The sequence below is a fragment of the Coregonus lavaretus genome (assembly GCF_964263955.1).
Source record: "Coregonus lavaretus genome assembly, chromosome: 29".
NCBI classification, from domain to species: Eukaryota; Metazoa; Chordata; class Actinopteri; order Salmoniformes; family Salmonidae; genus Coregonus; species Coregonus lavaretus.
Genome location: NC_140016.1, coordinates 21,630,054 through 21,647,859, shown reverse-complemented (window position 1 = coordinate 21,647,859; position 17,806 = coordinate 21,630,054). Strand labels below are relative to the sequence as shown.

The window sequence follows — 17,806 nt, the reverse complement described above, 5'->3', positions numbered from 1 at the left end:
TGGCAACACTTGAAAATGGCCGTCTAGCAATAATCAACAACCAACTTGAAAGAGCTTAAAAAATATAGAAAAGAATAAAGTGCAAATATTGTACAATCCAGGTGTGCAAAGATCTTAGAGTCTTACCCAGAAAGACTCACAGCTGTAATCGCTGCCAAAGGTGATTCTAACATGTATTGACTCAGGGGTGTGAATAATTATGTAAATGAGATATTTCTGTATTTTATTTTCAATAGATTTGCAAAAAAATGTTAAAACATGTTTTCACTTTGTCATTATGGGGTACATTGTTTGTAGACGGGTAAGAAATTTTTTTTTTTAATCCACTTTGAATTCAAGCTGTAACAACAAAATGTGGAATAAGTCAAGGGGTATGAATACTTTTTGAAGGCACATACTACATACATACATATTTATGAGGTGAATTAAGTGTCTGTCCCGTCATGCTGTACCATAGAGAGGGTCCTGATCACTCCCATCTATTTAAGGACCGTGGTCCCCTGTGTTCATCATCAGCTTGATGCATTCTGGCTTACGACAGTAGAGGAGAAAACTAATGCATCCACTTCCGTTGACATATCGACCCTTTTATGCACAAATATCCCTATCTAATGTTTCTGACCTTCAATACAACATATATGGGGCGGCTGGTAGCATAGTGGTTAAGAGCGTTGTACCAGTAACCGAAAGGTTGCTGGTTCTAATAAAATCTAATATAATCAAATTTTATTGGCCACATGCGCCGAATACAACAGGTGCAGACATTACAGTGAAATGCTTACTTACAGCCCTTAACCAACAGTGCATTTATTTTTAACAAAATAGTAAAAATAAAACAACAACAAAAAAAGTGTTGAGAAAAAAAGTAAAATAAGATAACAGTAGGGAGGCTTTCACCGAGCTGACTAGGTGAAAAATCTGTCGATGTGCCCTTGAGCAAGGCACTTAACCCCAATTGCTCCTGTAAGTTGCTCTGGATAAGAGCGTCTGCTAAATGACCAATTTATTTATTTTTATTTATATAGAATACATGTAGAAGTGCTAAGGGCAAATAGTGGTCCCCTTCAGCAAATTCATATTATTAACTTTTAGTAAATTAGTATGCCCACTAATGTTTCTTCTCTCATGATCTGTAGTTACTAGTATATATATCCTTTGCATTACTTTGAGGGGTCAAGGCCTCAACTAAGGCTTTTTTTTTAAAGCGCAGTCTATTGGCATCGGCAATGGCTAGTGCTCTAGCAATCGAAGTCAAGTCACTTCCGCCATCTAGTGTTTAATGCTGGCTAGGATCTGCCTCTGCCTCCAAGGACTACAGTACAATACATTATACAAGAGCACCACATTCACCACGCTTCAGGCCTTCATATATAGACCATTACAATGACTGATGCTTGTCTTGGAGAGTAATTTTCTTCTATACTTTATGTACATTATGGGCTCTATTCAAGCTGTAAAGCTGAAGCGTTACAGATTCCGCGACAGAAATGTAAAGGTAATTTCCGATTGAGCCGACAAGCAGCGTTTACCGTGAATGCAGTCTCCTCTAAAGCGGGAGCATTGCCTTTAATATTCAATCACGCTGTAAAGCTGTACTTCCGCGATGCTGATTGAATAGAGCTCTAAGTAAAGTTTAGTAAACTATATTTCGTATTTTATATCTGATTAGACATGAAATATGGTTGTTTACTATAAGAACTCTTGAATCATGTCTTCAAGTTGGCCTGATTCAATTATCTTCTGTGTTTGATTGCCCTTTGGCAATGGCAGTTTATGTGATAAAGCCATGTACAGTGTGGAAGGCCAATGTTAATACTGTACCAGTTTGTTAAAAAATCCCTCTTAAGTGTCCAGAAAAACAGAGCTCCCATGTAAAAACCATCTGCTAATGGCTATTGTAATCTCCCGTTGATATACGTCAATGCATTTCAGTGGAAAGTGGACAGGCCCTGCCTAACCGGTTTACCCGGAACATTAAAGGATCGTTTTCCATCCATTTTTTTGTAATATGAGAGGAAACTATTCTCTGCTCTAGGCAGGAAGTATCTCAGCGAGCATTTTCGATCACTTTTCTTAATTTCTGACCCAGAGAGCACAGCAGTTTAGTGACTACACTTCGGATCAACAAGACCTCCAAATGCATCTTTAATGAGCATTTTAGAAAGTCATAATGGCATCTCACTAATGCTCGCCCGTTAATGATCTTCTGCATCTGCTGCTGGCCCCGCCTCTACGCTTTCCCCGTCTACGCCTATGACAGTTCTTTGAATAATATGGTTTAAACTTTTGTAGCATCTTCTTGCTTTCATTCCAAGATCCGACGACTGTTTGCTCATATTGAGGACACTTTTCTTGGCTTCAGTTATGCATAGAAGCAAGACTTTTCCTTTGAGAAAATCTGCGTCAGGTAGGCAGCTCTTTTCATTTCCAAGTGTTTCTGAACATTTTCTTTCAGTTTGTTTGGCTTCTAGAGATATAGCCTACTTTCTGATGCACATTGGATACTCTTATATTTCGATTATAAGAATATCCGATTTACTTTGTGTTTTGTTGCATGATCTGTGGCAGAAGAGGGTTGTTTTTGACGGTTGAGCACTGTGGAGCGGCAGAGTCGCACGGCCTCTTGACGGAGCTGTCCATGGTGCTGAAGTAAAGATGACCTCAGCAATAGAAGTGTGTGGTTGATGTCTACCAAATAGAACTAGTTGGAAGTCGAACGTTTATTATATTCAGTTGATGTGTAGTAGGCTATGTATAAAACTTGCTGAAGTTGACGGATAGAATTCGAAATTGTACATATTGGTGCATATCAATTGTAACAAACATACCGGTAATATGTTAAACGGCATGTATGTTGAAAGATTATATATTTACAACAGATCACACAGGTTTATGTTATTGGATGATCAAGTTTGAAAAAGTATTACCTACCTAACTTTCTAGTAAAATATGTAGGCTGTCGTTATACTCTGGAGTCTTGAGCCTTTTCAGAAACCTGCTTTTAATATTGTCTATTCACTATGACTGTTATAGATGGATTGTTAACATGATTGGAAAATAGTTAATTTATTTGTAATTGATCGTAACAGGTTTGTTACAATGTCTTTTTTGGTGACCATTTTTTCAGGTCTTTGTTACCATTTTTTCAGGTCTTTGGCTTCCGTGTGTGGCAGTGTATGCAATAGCCTACTAATGTACAGCACTATTGATCTATTAATCATGTAAAGTTTGAGTACGGCAGCTTCAGATCTGGACTGTAGGTGGCACCCTTGTGGAGGCTTTGATTCCGAGATGATGCACAGAGAGGAAACAGAGACGGTTTAAAGGGAGGAATAGGAAGGATAGCTACTGCTGCTTCTTCAGGGAGTTATTGAAAGTAGCCTTGTCAGTAAGGGGGTGCTTCTTCTTACATGCGTTTGATCTAGCAATTGATGCAATAGCAGTATATGACTCCTGTCTTGTCATGAGAGAATTTGTTCGATCACTGTCAGTTTCACTGAGTTGCGTGCCATCGATTTTTTTACGCCCGCGTGTAAAATGTAGATAGATTGAATCAGGGGCGTGCGCTGTTATGAGTTGCTCTCATGCACTACCAGCTCTCAGTCTCACGTCAGAATTAGACGTTCCTCCATGTTTCTCAAACGTTACATTTCGAAGTTGTTCCAAACGTATGTTTATCATTATCATCAACATCCTCACATTGTTTTGTTGTAAATAACTGATAAAAAGATGTGTAGGTTCCCCTCAGTCTAGGTTGAAGATAACAATAAGCATAACGTATATTTTTGACCTAGCCGTAAGTGCAAGGCAAGGAATTCCTTGGTGCAAGGCAAAGGCCAGACTGCCATGGCAACGCGCTGGTAAAAAATGTGGGCGCGAGCTTCCTGTTGTAGCCACATGCTCATCTCCTCACCCTTCTCTAGGGACAGACAGACCGACAGGATGTGGCATATTGACGATGTTTCAGCCCAAGAGTCATTTATTCTATCACCCTGTGTTGTTTTATGCCAGTGGCTGCTTTCAGAGTTTTTCTTCACCTGAGTGTATAGGTGGCAGAGGTAGCCAAATCCATATTCGACTGTGTCAGGGCTTTGCCGACAGTCCCGAGTCATTGGTCACTGTGCCTCGCGCTTGAGTACCACTGTCACGTTTGTTTGGGTGTCTGCAGTGAAGCAGGTGGGGGTGGGAAAAATCTCAAGGCAGTGTCGCTGTACAAGGTACTGCAGTGGAGCTTGGGCATGCAGGTCGCCTTGCTTATCTCACACACATCATTAAAAGTGCTAAAATGATTGCAGGGACCATTGCTAATTGGATAATGACAATGCATGATAAGGAAGATGTATTGTGTATTACTTAGTGTAGGCTACGGGATCAACTGCGAGGGTTACGCTTTATGAGCGTAACATCCCCAACTTTTTTGATGAATCTTTCGTATGCGTAATGGTTATGCCTAAAAGGCATACTCATTGAATCGGTATTGAATAATTGAAGGGACAGAGCGAGAGGGTACCAGAATATTCTCCTGCTCCCCTCCACCCCCACTCCCCCTCCCGGTTCCCCCCGAGCTTGTTCTGCGTCTACGTGTGATGCTCCTTCCGAGCGCAGCAGTGTAGGTGAGACTGTGCAATATGCACTGGGGTCTGATACTGTGTTTGGAATGAAGCGCTTTATTTCATATGTCGCCTCGTTTGAACAAGAGAGGGAAAACTAATTGAATCTCTATAATAATTAGTCTCTCTCTCCTCACCCGTCGCTCTATCTAATAAACTGGTTTAGTCCATGCACTATACTAGCAGCGCTTTGCCCGTGACGAGGGAGATTAACGACCAAAAAGATAAGGGGTAAAACATCAGCATTGGAAACGTTCTCTCTGCGTTCTCTACCAGGTGTTTCTGGCTGCGCATTAAGCGCCGTCCACAACCACCTGCCTCTGCGCCACTCTTCATGTGCATGGTCCCTGCTTTTGTGGGATGGTGCAAAACGGCTTTTAGGGAAACAGCTACGCGTTAGTTATGATGCTGATGAAATGCCACTATTTGTGCTGTACGAGAGTGGAACATGTGTCTCATCATTTTTTGTTGAGGACTGCTTTTTCTTTCCGGAGATAAGATGCACCGTTACCGAGCTACGCCCAACAAAACCATCAGAAATACTATCAACTTACAGAACATTTAATTGGCATCATTTTGAATAAGAGTGGAGGTACTTTTTTACGCACTGACTGCATTTAGAATTTAATATATTTATTTCACAATTAACGAGCAATGACTGCGCTTTGCATTTGAGGACTCTTTGGATGATCACTGCTCCTTGAGAAAGATTTTCAATAAAACATCTTGGGCTTGGGAGGAAGAGGTAGAGAAGAACATTTCTCATAGTCTGGAAGTTTTCTCCGGAAAACCGTCAAACTGGCCATGGCTGCAGCGTTAGCCAGCTCCCTTATTCGGCAGAAAAGGCAGGCGAGGGAGCGGGAGAAATCTAATGCCTGCCGCTGCGTTAGCAGCCCGAACAAGACGAAGCCATGCGAGAAACCGAGCCGGCTGTCTATGTTCTCTCGGGTCAAACTCTTTGGCTCCAAGAAGAGGAGACGGAGGCGACCAGGTCTGTTTTGGGTGTAGATCATTTCGTTAGACCATCACAATTCATATGTTTGATTTCTGTTGCCATTTCCTCTGTTTCATCATCACTTTCACCAACTCTGCTCTGTTCGCCAAATATCAGGGGCACTGGACAACCAAAGTGGCTATATAGGTATAGGAAAAACGGTAAAATGAATAAATGATTTGATATATATATATATATATATATATATATATATATATATATATATATATATATATTATCAATAGAATGTTAATCAAAATCTATAAATACAGATTTAGATCACAGGAAAGACAGTGAGAAGGTCTCCCTATGGATATGTGTTTTAGTTCATGCACAAAAGGGTGACCTATGACATTTCAGACTGTACTTAATAACTACCTAAGTTATGTATTATATTGTGCTTTATCCCTCAGTGTCTGCTCATGTAATCCCAGGTGGGCCAGGACAATAGAGCCAGATAAACAGGATTAGAGCATAACACAAGCCCACTGTGGTCTTTAAATATCATTGGCATGCTTATGTCTGTTGTCTGAATCCACAATGAGCAAGCTTCAAAAAGCCTCTATGCAGATATATTGCTTTGGAGTACTATAATGGGACGCAGGATGTACAGCAGGCACCCAAGCATTTTAATCGTTTCGTGTAATTTCACCAAGTGTAGAAAATGATGAAGGATATTTATACTTTTCTGAAGAATATGTCAAACACAATTTGTGAAGTTTAGCACATCCTGTACACATGTATTCAACTTAATATTTTTTGGATTTCAAAACCAACCAGCAAAAACTTCCAGGGACATTTTCTGTACAGACAGTGCAGTATAGTCCGCTGCCTGTACTTCAGAGCTGTGCTCTAACAGAAAACTGATAAGGCATCCCAAGAGAGCTCTCAGTCCCTGCAGTATATTCCGCCAAGGTGCGATTCATGTAGTTAGTGAAGGCTTAGCCTCCACTGCTGCTTACAGCGTCCAGACAGAACCACATCCACAACCAGAACCAGACATGCACAACCAGCACCAGAGTAGAGAGTCAAACAGACCAGCTTGCGTTTGACCATTAGCTGTGCTACATCTCCGCACTACCTTATGGCTGGTTCTCTGTAATGTTTACAAAGCTACAAAGCCGTGGCCCTTGGTTAATGAGCACCGCTGAGGTTTGCTGAGCGTGACTCAGCCCTGTGCTTTCAGACCTAAATGATCTCCAGTTAATTCCTCTCCCATCAAGTTCACAGGCTGTTTCAGGCTGTTTTGGAAGTGCATTATGCAGGTGGGGGTGGAGTGGAGGAGATTGGGGGTGCATTGCTCGGGCAGCTGGGGCTAAGCTACCCTGCAGTGTTCCATCAGAGCTGGACACACACCATGATACCAGCCAGTACACTCTATCACCTCCCCTCATCCCCTCTTCCCCCTCCCTGAGGCAGGACTGTAGAGTCGGGAGGGGACGGGGACAGGGAGTGTGTGGTTTACGTAACACATATGTGGAACCTCAGAGGACGCAAGATACTTTTCTGTTGCGGCTATGGGAGTGTTTTTGGGTGTGGATGTGTTTGGGTGTGGATGTGTTTTGGTGTGAATGTGTTTGGGTGTGTCAGTGAGTGTGTGAGATGAGATCCCTGAGCATGTCTCCTGGTAGAAAAAGCCGCCCGCTGATTTCACCTTGTGGCACCATTCTCTGTCTCTGATACATTGTTTCCTTGTGATGTAACACCTTGTGAATGTGTGTTTTGAAGGTAACATGGGAATTTACAAATAAAGAAGTCTTGCAAGCAATTTCCTCCTCCAATCCCCATATATCAATTCAATGCACTTTAAGCAACATTGAAGAAATGGTCTTTATGGCTTGTACATTAACCCAGATGGCTACCCAGCATCACACTCAGATTACTTACTTTGACAGTTTGGCGAAAGTCCCTGCCTTTGAAAAGACGTCAGCCTCCTGATGTATTGGTCTTAAAAGGTTCCAATAGTAGGGAGCCAGTGGTGCAAAAAATAGCCAAAGCATGTGTACTGGCCAGGCGGTAACCTTTGTGAGGGTTGAAATGGCAGTATTGAAAGGTAAGGCAGATGAAAGAGGGGATGAAAGGTGTGGTAAATCGCGGTAAAGGACAGTCCTCTAGGGAAAGGGACACGGGGAAAGGACAGTCCTCTAGGGAAAGGGACACGGGGAAAGGACAGTCCTCTAGGGAAAGGGACACGGGGAAAGGACAGTCCTCTAGGGAAAGGGACACGGGGAAAGGACAGTCCTCTAGGGAAAGGGACACGGGGAAAGGACAGTCTTCTAGGGAAAGGGACACGGGGAAAGGACATTCCTCTAGAGAAAGGGACACGGGGAAAGGACAGTCCTCTAGGGAAAGGGACACCCGGAAAGGACAGTCCTCTAGGGAAAGGGACACGGGGAAAGGACAGTCCTCTAGGGAAAGGGACACGGGGAAAGGACAGTCCTCTAGGGAAAGGGACACGGGGAAAGGACAGTCCTCTAGGGAAAGGGACACGGAAAGGACAGTCCTCTAGGGAAAGGGACACGGGGAAAGGACAGTCCTCTAGGGAAAGGGACACGGGGAAAGGACAGTCCTCTAGGGAAAGGGACACGGGGAAAGGACAGTCCTCTAGGGAAAGGGACACGGGGAAAGGACAGCTCTTAGTGGAACATGACACACCAAAATGTCAAGTTTGTGTCATCATAGACACTTCCAGTTCCAGGTTTTTCAAGTATTTTTTTATATAAGATATAGGCCACCGCCTTCCCAACTAAAACCTCTTTAGAAGGAGTTTGAACTACTGACTTTGCTGATCCATTGGCTAGCAGAATTTGTACTTTTTAAGAGGGCACTCTAATTTAGTTGTTTAATTTCTTTGGATGGCATAGATGGACTGAATTTTTTCCCCACTATACGTGGCCATCCATTACACCATAGAAGGAAGTTGGATACCCCATATCTTAAGACATGGCATTTTCACTAGGGAGCACACAAACATGATATGGACAGTGGACATTTAAAAAAATCTAACAGTGCTTATCCTAGATAAATATTTACTCTTACTCTCAAGCACATGCTCTCCGTTTAATCCTCTCTGGTGCAGCCACAGGCCCCTTTGGAATAAACCCAGACTTCCTTTCTAGTCTCCCTAGTCCTTCCCTGTTCCTGTGTGTGGTAGAGATAGGAACTGTTTGCTCATACGCCAGTATCCATGGCTTGATCTTCTAGACATCAGCAGAGATGTGTTTGCACTGGTCTCTTGAGCCTTTGGAGAGCTGAGAATGTGGTTACGCTGGACCTATTGGAGCAGGACTGGGGGACTGGTTAGTTACTTAAGCAATAAAGCCCAAGGGGGTGTGGTATATGGCCAATATACCACGGCTAAGGGCTGTTCTGACGCACAACGCAACATGGAGTGCCTGGATACAGCCCTTAGCCGTGGTATATTGGCCATATACCACAAACCCCAGAGGTGCCTTATTGCTATTATAAACAGGTTACCAACATAATTAGAGCAGTACAAATAAATGTTTTGTCGTACCTGTGGTATACGGTCTGATATACAACGACTGTCAGCCAATCAGCATTCATGCTCGAAACACCCAGTTTATAATGTGATTTATAACCTAGCGTGCCAGACTTATAGGATAGGATATCTTGTTATAAGATACATGGCTGGTGGATGGGTGAACAAGGATTCTGTGTGGGCACAACTCTAGTATCATCTCACCCTACCCCAATCCATTTGGAGAGGGGGCACAAAACTGAACTGAAATCAGCACCTTGATTATACAATTTACATCAGCATCTTGATGCAACTTCATCTTTCTTCAGGAATGAGACAAGCCTTGATGCAGGATCAGAGCCTGTATCCAATCTCACACTCCCCCTCTTCTCCCTCCTCCCTCTCTCCCCCTCTCCTCAGAACCCCAGTTGAAGGGGATCGTGACGAAGCTGTACAGTCGACAGGGCTTCCACCTGCAGCTGCAAGCAGATGGCACCATTGACGGGACGAAGGAAGAGGACAATGGCTACAGTAAGTCCTCTGCTCGGCTGACACCAGGGACATATTCATTAGGGCAGTGGTTCCCAAACTGGGCTAAAAATAATACTAATAAATCAAATAGAATCGTTTTATATAAATATTTCTAGCAACAACAGATTAAACGATTTTGGCCAAGGGGTCGGTGGAACAAGTTTAGAGGGTGCAAAACAATTCAATATTATTAATCTACAATATAGGCTACCCTTAGATGCACAACAGGGTCTGAGAGGCTCACAGGGATCCACAGTACTTCATCAATTATCCATTTTTTTACTCAATACTTCTTGTATTCCTCACAAAAATGGTTTTGAACATAAATGCACTGTAATTTAAGCTTTAAAACTGAAAAATGGTCTCTCTGCCCCATGGGAAAATGTGTAGAATTGCAGGACATTACCTTGGAAACTGCAATTTTTTCTCTCCGATACGAAGTCAGAGTTGTGTTCTGATTTTGAGGGGGTTCCTGATGAATTTGCTATCACAAAAGGGGTCCCCCGGCCTCAAAAGGTTTGGGAAACCCTACATTACAGCACATCGTAGCAAAACATTTTGCAACGGAAAACGAAAACTAGCATTTGTTATTGGACAAATTCAGGTAGTCCCTTCCTTTTTCAGACAGTTTTCTTCCGTTGGGTGTCTAATGAAAACAACCTTGTCAATCAACCTAACCCATCTACTCCATGCTGATTCCAGACTATCATATTTCCCCTGTACATAAACCCGGTCATCAGTAACTGTGCATCAACACAGTAAATAGTGTATCGGCACAGTAACATCAAATAAAATGTCCTGGCTGATTCCGTTTCAAAGAAGAAGCGCACAGCATTGATCTGTACATTCTGCATGCTGTACTAAGTTGTTGCTGAAATTGTTTCTCACTCCACTGCTACACATGTTTACTGCATATCTCCTCACTCGCTCATACAGATAGACTTACGCTGAACCTACAAAACATTAAGAACACATGCACTTTCCATGACATAGACTGACCAGGTGAATCCAGGTGAAAGCTATGATCCCTTATTGATGTCACTTGTTAAATCCACTTCAATCAGTGTAGATGAAGGGGAGGAGACAGGTTAAAGAATGATTTTTAAGCCTTAAGACAATTGAGACATGGATTGTGTATGTGTGTGGGGTGAATGGGCAAGACAAAATATTTAAGTGCCTTTGAACAGGGTATGGCAGTAGGTGCCAGGCGCACCGGTTTGTTTGAAGAACTGCTTCGCTGCTGGGTTTTTCAAGCTAAACAGTTTCCCGTGTGTATCAAAAATGGTCCTGGTCCACCATCCAAAGCACAAGCAGCTAACTTGACACAACTGTGGGAGGCATTGAAGTCAACATGGGCCCCTGTGGAATGCTTTCAACACCAGGGGGGGGGGGGTTGGGGGATAATATTAAGAAGGTGTTCCTAATGTTTTGTACACTCAGTATATTTGGTTCAGTCTATTTGGATCCTTCATCGGAATTAGAATCCCATATTATCCCTTCCTCAGATTTTCTAAAGCCTTTGAGATGTGTGAGACAAACAATAGAATGGAAAGTGGCTTACAGCAATGATATGGAGCATTAGATTGTGCTTAGGGAGATCAGTACAGCGGCTGATTGGCTTTTTTAATCTGTTACAGACTTTAGTAATACCAGGCTTTTTGTAATCCACACATTATTGATAGTTCACTACCAGTACTCCCACTGCTCAGGGTGCTACGTTCTTCAATGGGCAGATTAAAGCAGAGATCGATAGCAAAACAACAGCATACATCCACCAAGCCCAAACACAATCCAATACATGTGGATAGGTAGATATTAGATAGATGTACAGACTGGTGGATGTTTGAGGGCCTCTGCACATGGAGAGTCCCAGGGTTTCTGTGCAGGCTGTTAGAAAGGCACTCGTCCTGATCGCGGCACAGTGACTATTTACTGACAGCTGCTTCCTGCTTTGTAATTGCTGGCAACAGTGTTGGATGTCATATAATGTTGTGACATTATGACGCTCCTCAGTAAAAACACCACATTAAGAAAAAATGGACAAATGTTGTTATAGGAACAACAGTCCTACCCTGTCCTGATAAGACCTCTACTAGAGTTGCCTTGACAGAGTGGTAGGTAGACTATTATCAGGCCCAGAGCGCTATTCCCTTCCAGCCTTGGCGCGACTCGTAAGTGCCCGCCCGGTGCCCGTGCCTCATGGCGCCGCGTGGTTCGTTGTCAGGGCACTAATGTAATACCTGCTGCTGCCTGCATCACCATCACCCCGACAGTAAACGAATGTGGCATTCCAGGAGACTGTAAATTAGCCCCGACTATATTCAATTAGTCACTTAAGCCAGATGACACTCCTATAACACAAATTAACACCCGTTCTGTGCAGCTTGCGTGTCAGCTGGAGCAATAACAGACTCGGTAATCGTCTGGTTTTATTATGTTGCCGTCGCGGGGAGGAGAGGGGGGAGGAGAGGGGGGAGGGATGTGGGAGGAGGGAGATGTGAATAACATAGAGGGGAGTGAGCGTACTTAGAGTAAAGAGAATGAACACAACACACTCACTGAAGGCACAACACACACCAACCACTCCCCACTCCCATGTCTCCTAGTGCTGGTTAGATAGACCCGTTAACAGTTACAGTCCTATTAAGATACGTTATGTAACAATTGGCCTGCTTTTCCCAACCAAAACATTTCCACTTGGAAGATACAAATTATAGATCTGGCTGAATAAGAAGGGGAGAAAAGTGAAGCTGTTTGCACCGGTCCAAAAATAGCATTGTTAGGCGCTGTGTGCTCTTGTCTCCATGGTGATGGGAGCGCAGTCCTCTCTGAGCTATGGTGCCTTGTAATGGTGGGAGAGGAGCTACTCAAATGCAAGCGCACGCACACACACACACACACACACACACACACACACACATACACACACACACACACACACACACACACACACACACACACACACACACACACACACACACACACACACACACACACACACAAACAAACAAGCATTCTAACATTGCTGAGGTAGCACTCATGAATATACAGCAGTGTTCATTGATGTTTTCTTTTAGTTTTGTTTACCAAATCCAGAGCAGCCCAACTTTTGCTCTATCTGGGCAGGTAATTGTTTGAGCATGGAATTATTTGAGATATCAGGGGGATATTAACTTTTAAAGCAGTATTTAAAATCAGGCAGGCTTCATTAGAGAGGCAAATGAAAATCAAGCATTGAATTAACAAATCCTTTTAACATTAAAACAATGTTTTCTTTTTCTACATTCTGAACCATTATGCAAAATATCGTCCAGCGCATACTAATTCATTTCCACATTTCCAAAGAAGGAGCACCGATTCAAGACATTCTCAAAGGTGATTCCTCTTTCTCCTCTCTGTCATAACACTGCTTAAATTGGGTTATGCCCTTAAACCAAGATTCACACACATTAATCTAATTGGCTAATCAATGGCTTGGGGTTGGGAGGCGAAGCCTTTGTCCTCATGTAGATTTGAATCTGTGTTAATTTGTCCCTCCTCTCTCTCTGTATCTTGAGCAGTAATGTTAATGCTGATGATCTGAGGTCTGCTTTGTTCCTTCATAATCATCTCCTATATGAATGGTTCTCAGACAGTACAGTACAGAAACAGAGGGTTTGAAGTAGAACAATACCATAAGATGTAGTCACGTGTTGAACGTAGTTAGTCTCTTATCAGGACAGGGCATGTGTCTTACTGTTATGTACGTGTTGAACCTCAGCTGTTCTGTGAGATACAAGTAATTGAGTTTCCCCTCTCGAAAATCCCAGGCGGCCGATTGGCTGGTAATCCCCCTGAAATGAAGTTTACCGCAGCTGTGTGAGGGTCTCAGCACGCAGCGAACAGACAAAGAGAGAGAAAAGGAGAGAGAGGGGAAGAGGTAAAGCGAGCATTATTAAGGGGAAATATCCCTTTGTGCTGCAGGGGGATGAGCAGTAGCAGGAATGGGGTCGCCTATACCATGATGGAAGTGGAATCCTGTCTATGCCCATACTGATACTTTCAACAACAACAAAAAACTTTAGCTACATCAACTAAAAGAAACGTACAAACATGACCCACAAAGTACTTCCTTCCACACTCACGTCAGTGAGTTTAAGTCCACCTACCTGAAAGCCAGTTACACCACACATAGAGCCTCTGAAAATAGCAGTAGCATACTGTACCAAAGGTATGTGGACACCTGCTCGTCGAACATCTCATTCCAAAATCATGGCCATTAATATGGAGTTGATCCCTCCTTTGCTGCTATAACAGCCTCCACTCTTCCGGGAAGGCTTTCCACTAGATGCTGGAACCTTGCTGTAGGGACTTGCTTCCAGCCACAAGAGCATTAGTGAGGTCGGGCACTGATGTTGGGCGACTAGGCCTGGCTCGCAGTCGGCATTCCAATTCATCCCAAAAGTGTTCGAAGGTGGCATTGTCATGCTGAAACAAGAAAGGGCCTTCCCCAAACTGTTGCCACAGTTGGAAGCAAAGAATCGTCTAGAATGTTATTGTATGCTGTAGCGTTAAGATTTCCCTTCACTGGATCTAAGGGGCCTAGTCCGAACCATGAAAAACAGCCTCAGACCATTATTCCTCCCCCACCAAACGTTACAGTTGGCACTATGCATTGGGGCAGGTAGTGTTCTGCTGGCATCCGCTAAACCCAGATTCGTCCGTCGGACTACCAGATGCTGAAGCCTGATTCATCACTCCAGAGAATGCGTTTCCACTTCTCCAGAGTCCAATGGAGGCGTGATTTACACCACTCCGGTTGAATGGCGGGAACCCGGTTACCGAGATGTAGCGGGATTTACAGCCCAAAACCACTCCCTTTTTCCCAGAGAAATAACTAAGAGAAACCGGTAAATTAAAATACATTATTTATATGAACAGCATGGTGTGAAATGGAACTGTAAAATTAAATGTGATGTCTAAATCTGGCCTCTGCATGATGAATCATCAATGCTCAGGGTGGGGACAGACAGCCCATCTCAGATTGGAGCGCAGTTCACAATGCATGTAGACCTATCATCTCATCATGGTAACTTTGTTTCTTGTGACAGGTAGGCCTGCATTTGCTGCAGCATAGCCTAAGCTACAGTAATATAAAGACCGAATGCAAGTCTAATTTACCCATCTCCATCTGGCTTTCAGGGGTCACCTTCGTTTTTTAATTGTAAAGATACAGTTGAAATCGGAAGTTTACATACACCTTAACCAAATACATTTAAACACAGTTTTTCACAATTCCTTACATTTAATCCTAGTAAAAATGCCCTGTCTTAGGTCAGTTAGGATCACCACTTTATTTTAAGAATGTGAAATGTCAGAATAATAGTAGAGAGAATTATTTATTTCAGCTTTTATTTCTTTCATCACATTCCCAGTGGGTCAGAAGTTTACATACACTCAATTAGTATTTGGTAGCATTGCCTTTAAATTGTTTAACTTGGGTCAAACATTTCGGGTAGCCTTCCACAAGCTTCCCACATTAAGTTTGGTGAATTTTGGCCCATTCCTCCTGACAGAGCTGGTATAACTGAGTGAGGTTTGTAGGCCTCCTTGCTCACACACGCTTTTTCAGTTCTGCCCACAAATGTTCTATAGGATTGAGGTCAGGGCTTTGTGATGGCCACTCCAATACCTTGACTTTGTTGACCTTAAGCCATTTTGCCACAACTTTAAAAGTATGCTTGGGGTCATTGTCCATTTGGAAGACCCATTTGCGACCAAGCTTTAACTTCCTGACTGATGTCTTGAGATGTTGCTTCAATATATCCACCTAATTTTACTTTCTCATGATGCCATCTATTTTGTGAAGTGCACCAGTCCCTCCTGCAGCAAAGCACCCCCACAGCATGATGCTGCCACCCCCGTGCTTCACAATTGGGATGGTGTTCTTCGGCTTGCAAGCCACCCTCCTTTTCCTCCAAACATAACGATGGTCATTATGGCCAAACAGTTCTATCTTTGTTTCATCAGACCAGATGACATTTCTCCAAAAAGTACGATCTTTGTCCCCATGTGCAGTTGCAAACCTTAGTCTGGCTTTTTTATGGCGGTTTTGGAGCAGTGGCTTCTTCCTTGCTGAGCGGCCTTTCAGGTTATGTCGATATAGGACTCGTTTAACTGTGGATATAGATACTTTTGTACCTGTTTCCTCCAGGATCTTCACAAGGTCTTTTGCTGTTGTTCTGGGATTGAATTGCACTTTTCGCACCAAAGTACGTTCATCTCTAGGAGACAGAACGCGTCTCCTTCTTGAGCGGTATGATGGCTGCGTGGTCCCATGGTGTTTATCCTTGTGTACGTACTATTGTTTGTACAGATGAACGTGGTACCTTCAGGTGTTTGGAAATTGCTCCCAAGGTTGAACCAGACTTGTGGAGGTCTACAATTTTATTTCTGAGGTCTTGGCTGATTTCTTTTGATTTTCCCATGATGTCAAGCAAAGAGGCATTGAGTTTGAAGGTAGGCCTTGAATACATCCACAGGTACACAGTCAACTTAGTGTATGTAAACTTCTGACCTACTGGAATTGTGATACAGTGAATTCTAAGTGAAATAATCTGTCTGTAAACAATTGTTGGAAAAATGACTTGTGTCATGCACAAAGTAGATGTCCTAACCGACTTGCCAAAACTATAGTTTGTTAACAAGAAATTTGTGGAGTGGTTGAAAAACTAGTTTTAATGACTCCAACCAACAAGTGTATGTAAACTTCCGACTGTATGTATATTTTTAAATTGCTGCTGCAGAGTTTAAAACAGCTTATCACTCAAATATTGTTACATTAAATCAGTGCACACAGGAGCACTCTCTCGCAGTCTTTCTCTCTCTCCAGCAACTCCATTAAAATTGCATCCAAAATAGATAGTCCTGTTCTAGATTGATATATAGCCCTACAGTATATACAGATGTCCTAACCTACCTCTTTCAGGTAATAAATTGAATGCAGCATTAGCCTTATATTTAGCTAATTAATGATGGGTTTTGCATAATAAACTTCTAACTTATAGCCTTGGTCTCTTGTGCAATACGCACGCACCTGTGCTCCGCTGGCCTCTCCTTAAAAAAACGTCCCATGCAGGAAAAGCTAGACTAGAAAAGCTTGCTGGACATTATTTTTGTAATAATTTCTTATACCAATAGACTATTCAAAGAAGGACGCAAGCTCTTGTTTTCTGAATGTTAAATACAGCAGCCAATAAAACTCACAGGTAATTTGAAAGAAGAGCGATCATGCGATGGCGGTAGGCTACAGCAGTTATTTATTCAGACCCATAACCATTCAATCTTCGGGAAGAGAAGTGAAAGCCTTCTGCATCTAATTCTAGTCCTATATTATTCAAGGATGTCATTATAATGATGAAGATAAGGACAACGCAACTTATTTCATTTAACTGTTGAAAGCGAGGAACGAATGAAGCAACAGAGAGAGAAAGAGGAGGTAGGCTAATAACATTAGGGGAAATATTATGAAAGGTACATATGCGTCAGTCTGCTAATTATACAAATAGGCCCTCCTGTATTGTCTTGGCGGTGTGCTTAGGGTTGTTGTCCTGTTGGAAGGTGAACTTTCGCCCCAGTCTGAGGTCCTGAGAGCTCTGGAGCAGGTTTTCATCAAGGGTCTCTCTGTACTTTGCTCCATTAATCTTTGCCTCAATCCTGACTAGTCTCCCAGTCCCTGCCGCTAAAAAACATCCCCACAGCATGATGCTGCCACCACCATGCTTTACCGTAGGGATGGTGCCAGGTTTCCTCCAGATGTGACGCTTGGCATTCAGGCCAAAGAGTTCAATCTTGGTTACATCAGACCAGAGAATCTTGTTTCTCATGGTCTGAGAGTCTTTAGGTGTCTTTTGGCAAACTCCAAGCGGGCTGTCATGTGGCTTTTACTTAGGAGTGGCTTCCGTCAGGCCACTCTACCACGAAGGTCTGATTGGTGGAATGCTGCAGAGATGGTTGTCCTTCTGGAAGATTCTCCCATCTCCACAGAGGAACTCTGTAGCTCTGTCAGAGTGACCATCGGGTTCTTGGTCACCTCCCTGACCAAAGCCCTTCTCCCCAGATTGCTCAGTTTGGCCGGGCGGCCAGCTCGACAAAACCCTGTCTCGGAGCTCTACGGACAATTCCTTCGACCTCATGGCTTTATTATTGCTC

General features: G+C 43.1%; 1 protein-coding gene across 2 annotated transcripts in view; it reads left to right on the top strand.

Moving 5' to 3' along the window:
* LOC311105349 (fibroblast growth factor 13) overlaps nucleotides 1-17,806 on the top strand; it is a 175,126-nt gene that overhangs the window by 121,242 nt on the left and 36,078 nt on the right. Inside the window, exons 1-2 of one of the 2 annotated variants that reach the window (XM_084147474.1) lie at nucleotides 5,409-5,601; nucleotides 9,506-9,616. In XM_084147474.1, the coding sequence (XP_084003600.1) occupies nucleotides 5,415-5,601; nucleotides 9,506-9,616 (298 nt within the window). In that variant the 5' untranslated portion in view covers nucleotides 5,409-5,414. Of the gene's footprint in view, nucleotides 1-5,408; nucleotides 5,602-9,505; nucleotides 9,617-17,806 lie in introns of those variants that run through there. The other variant, XM_084147473.1, reaches the window with a different exon arrangement.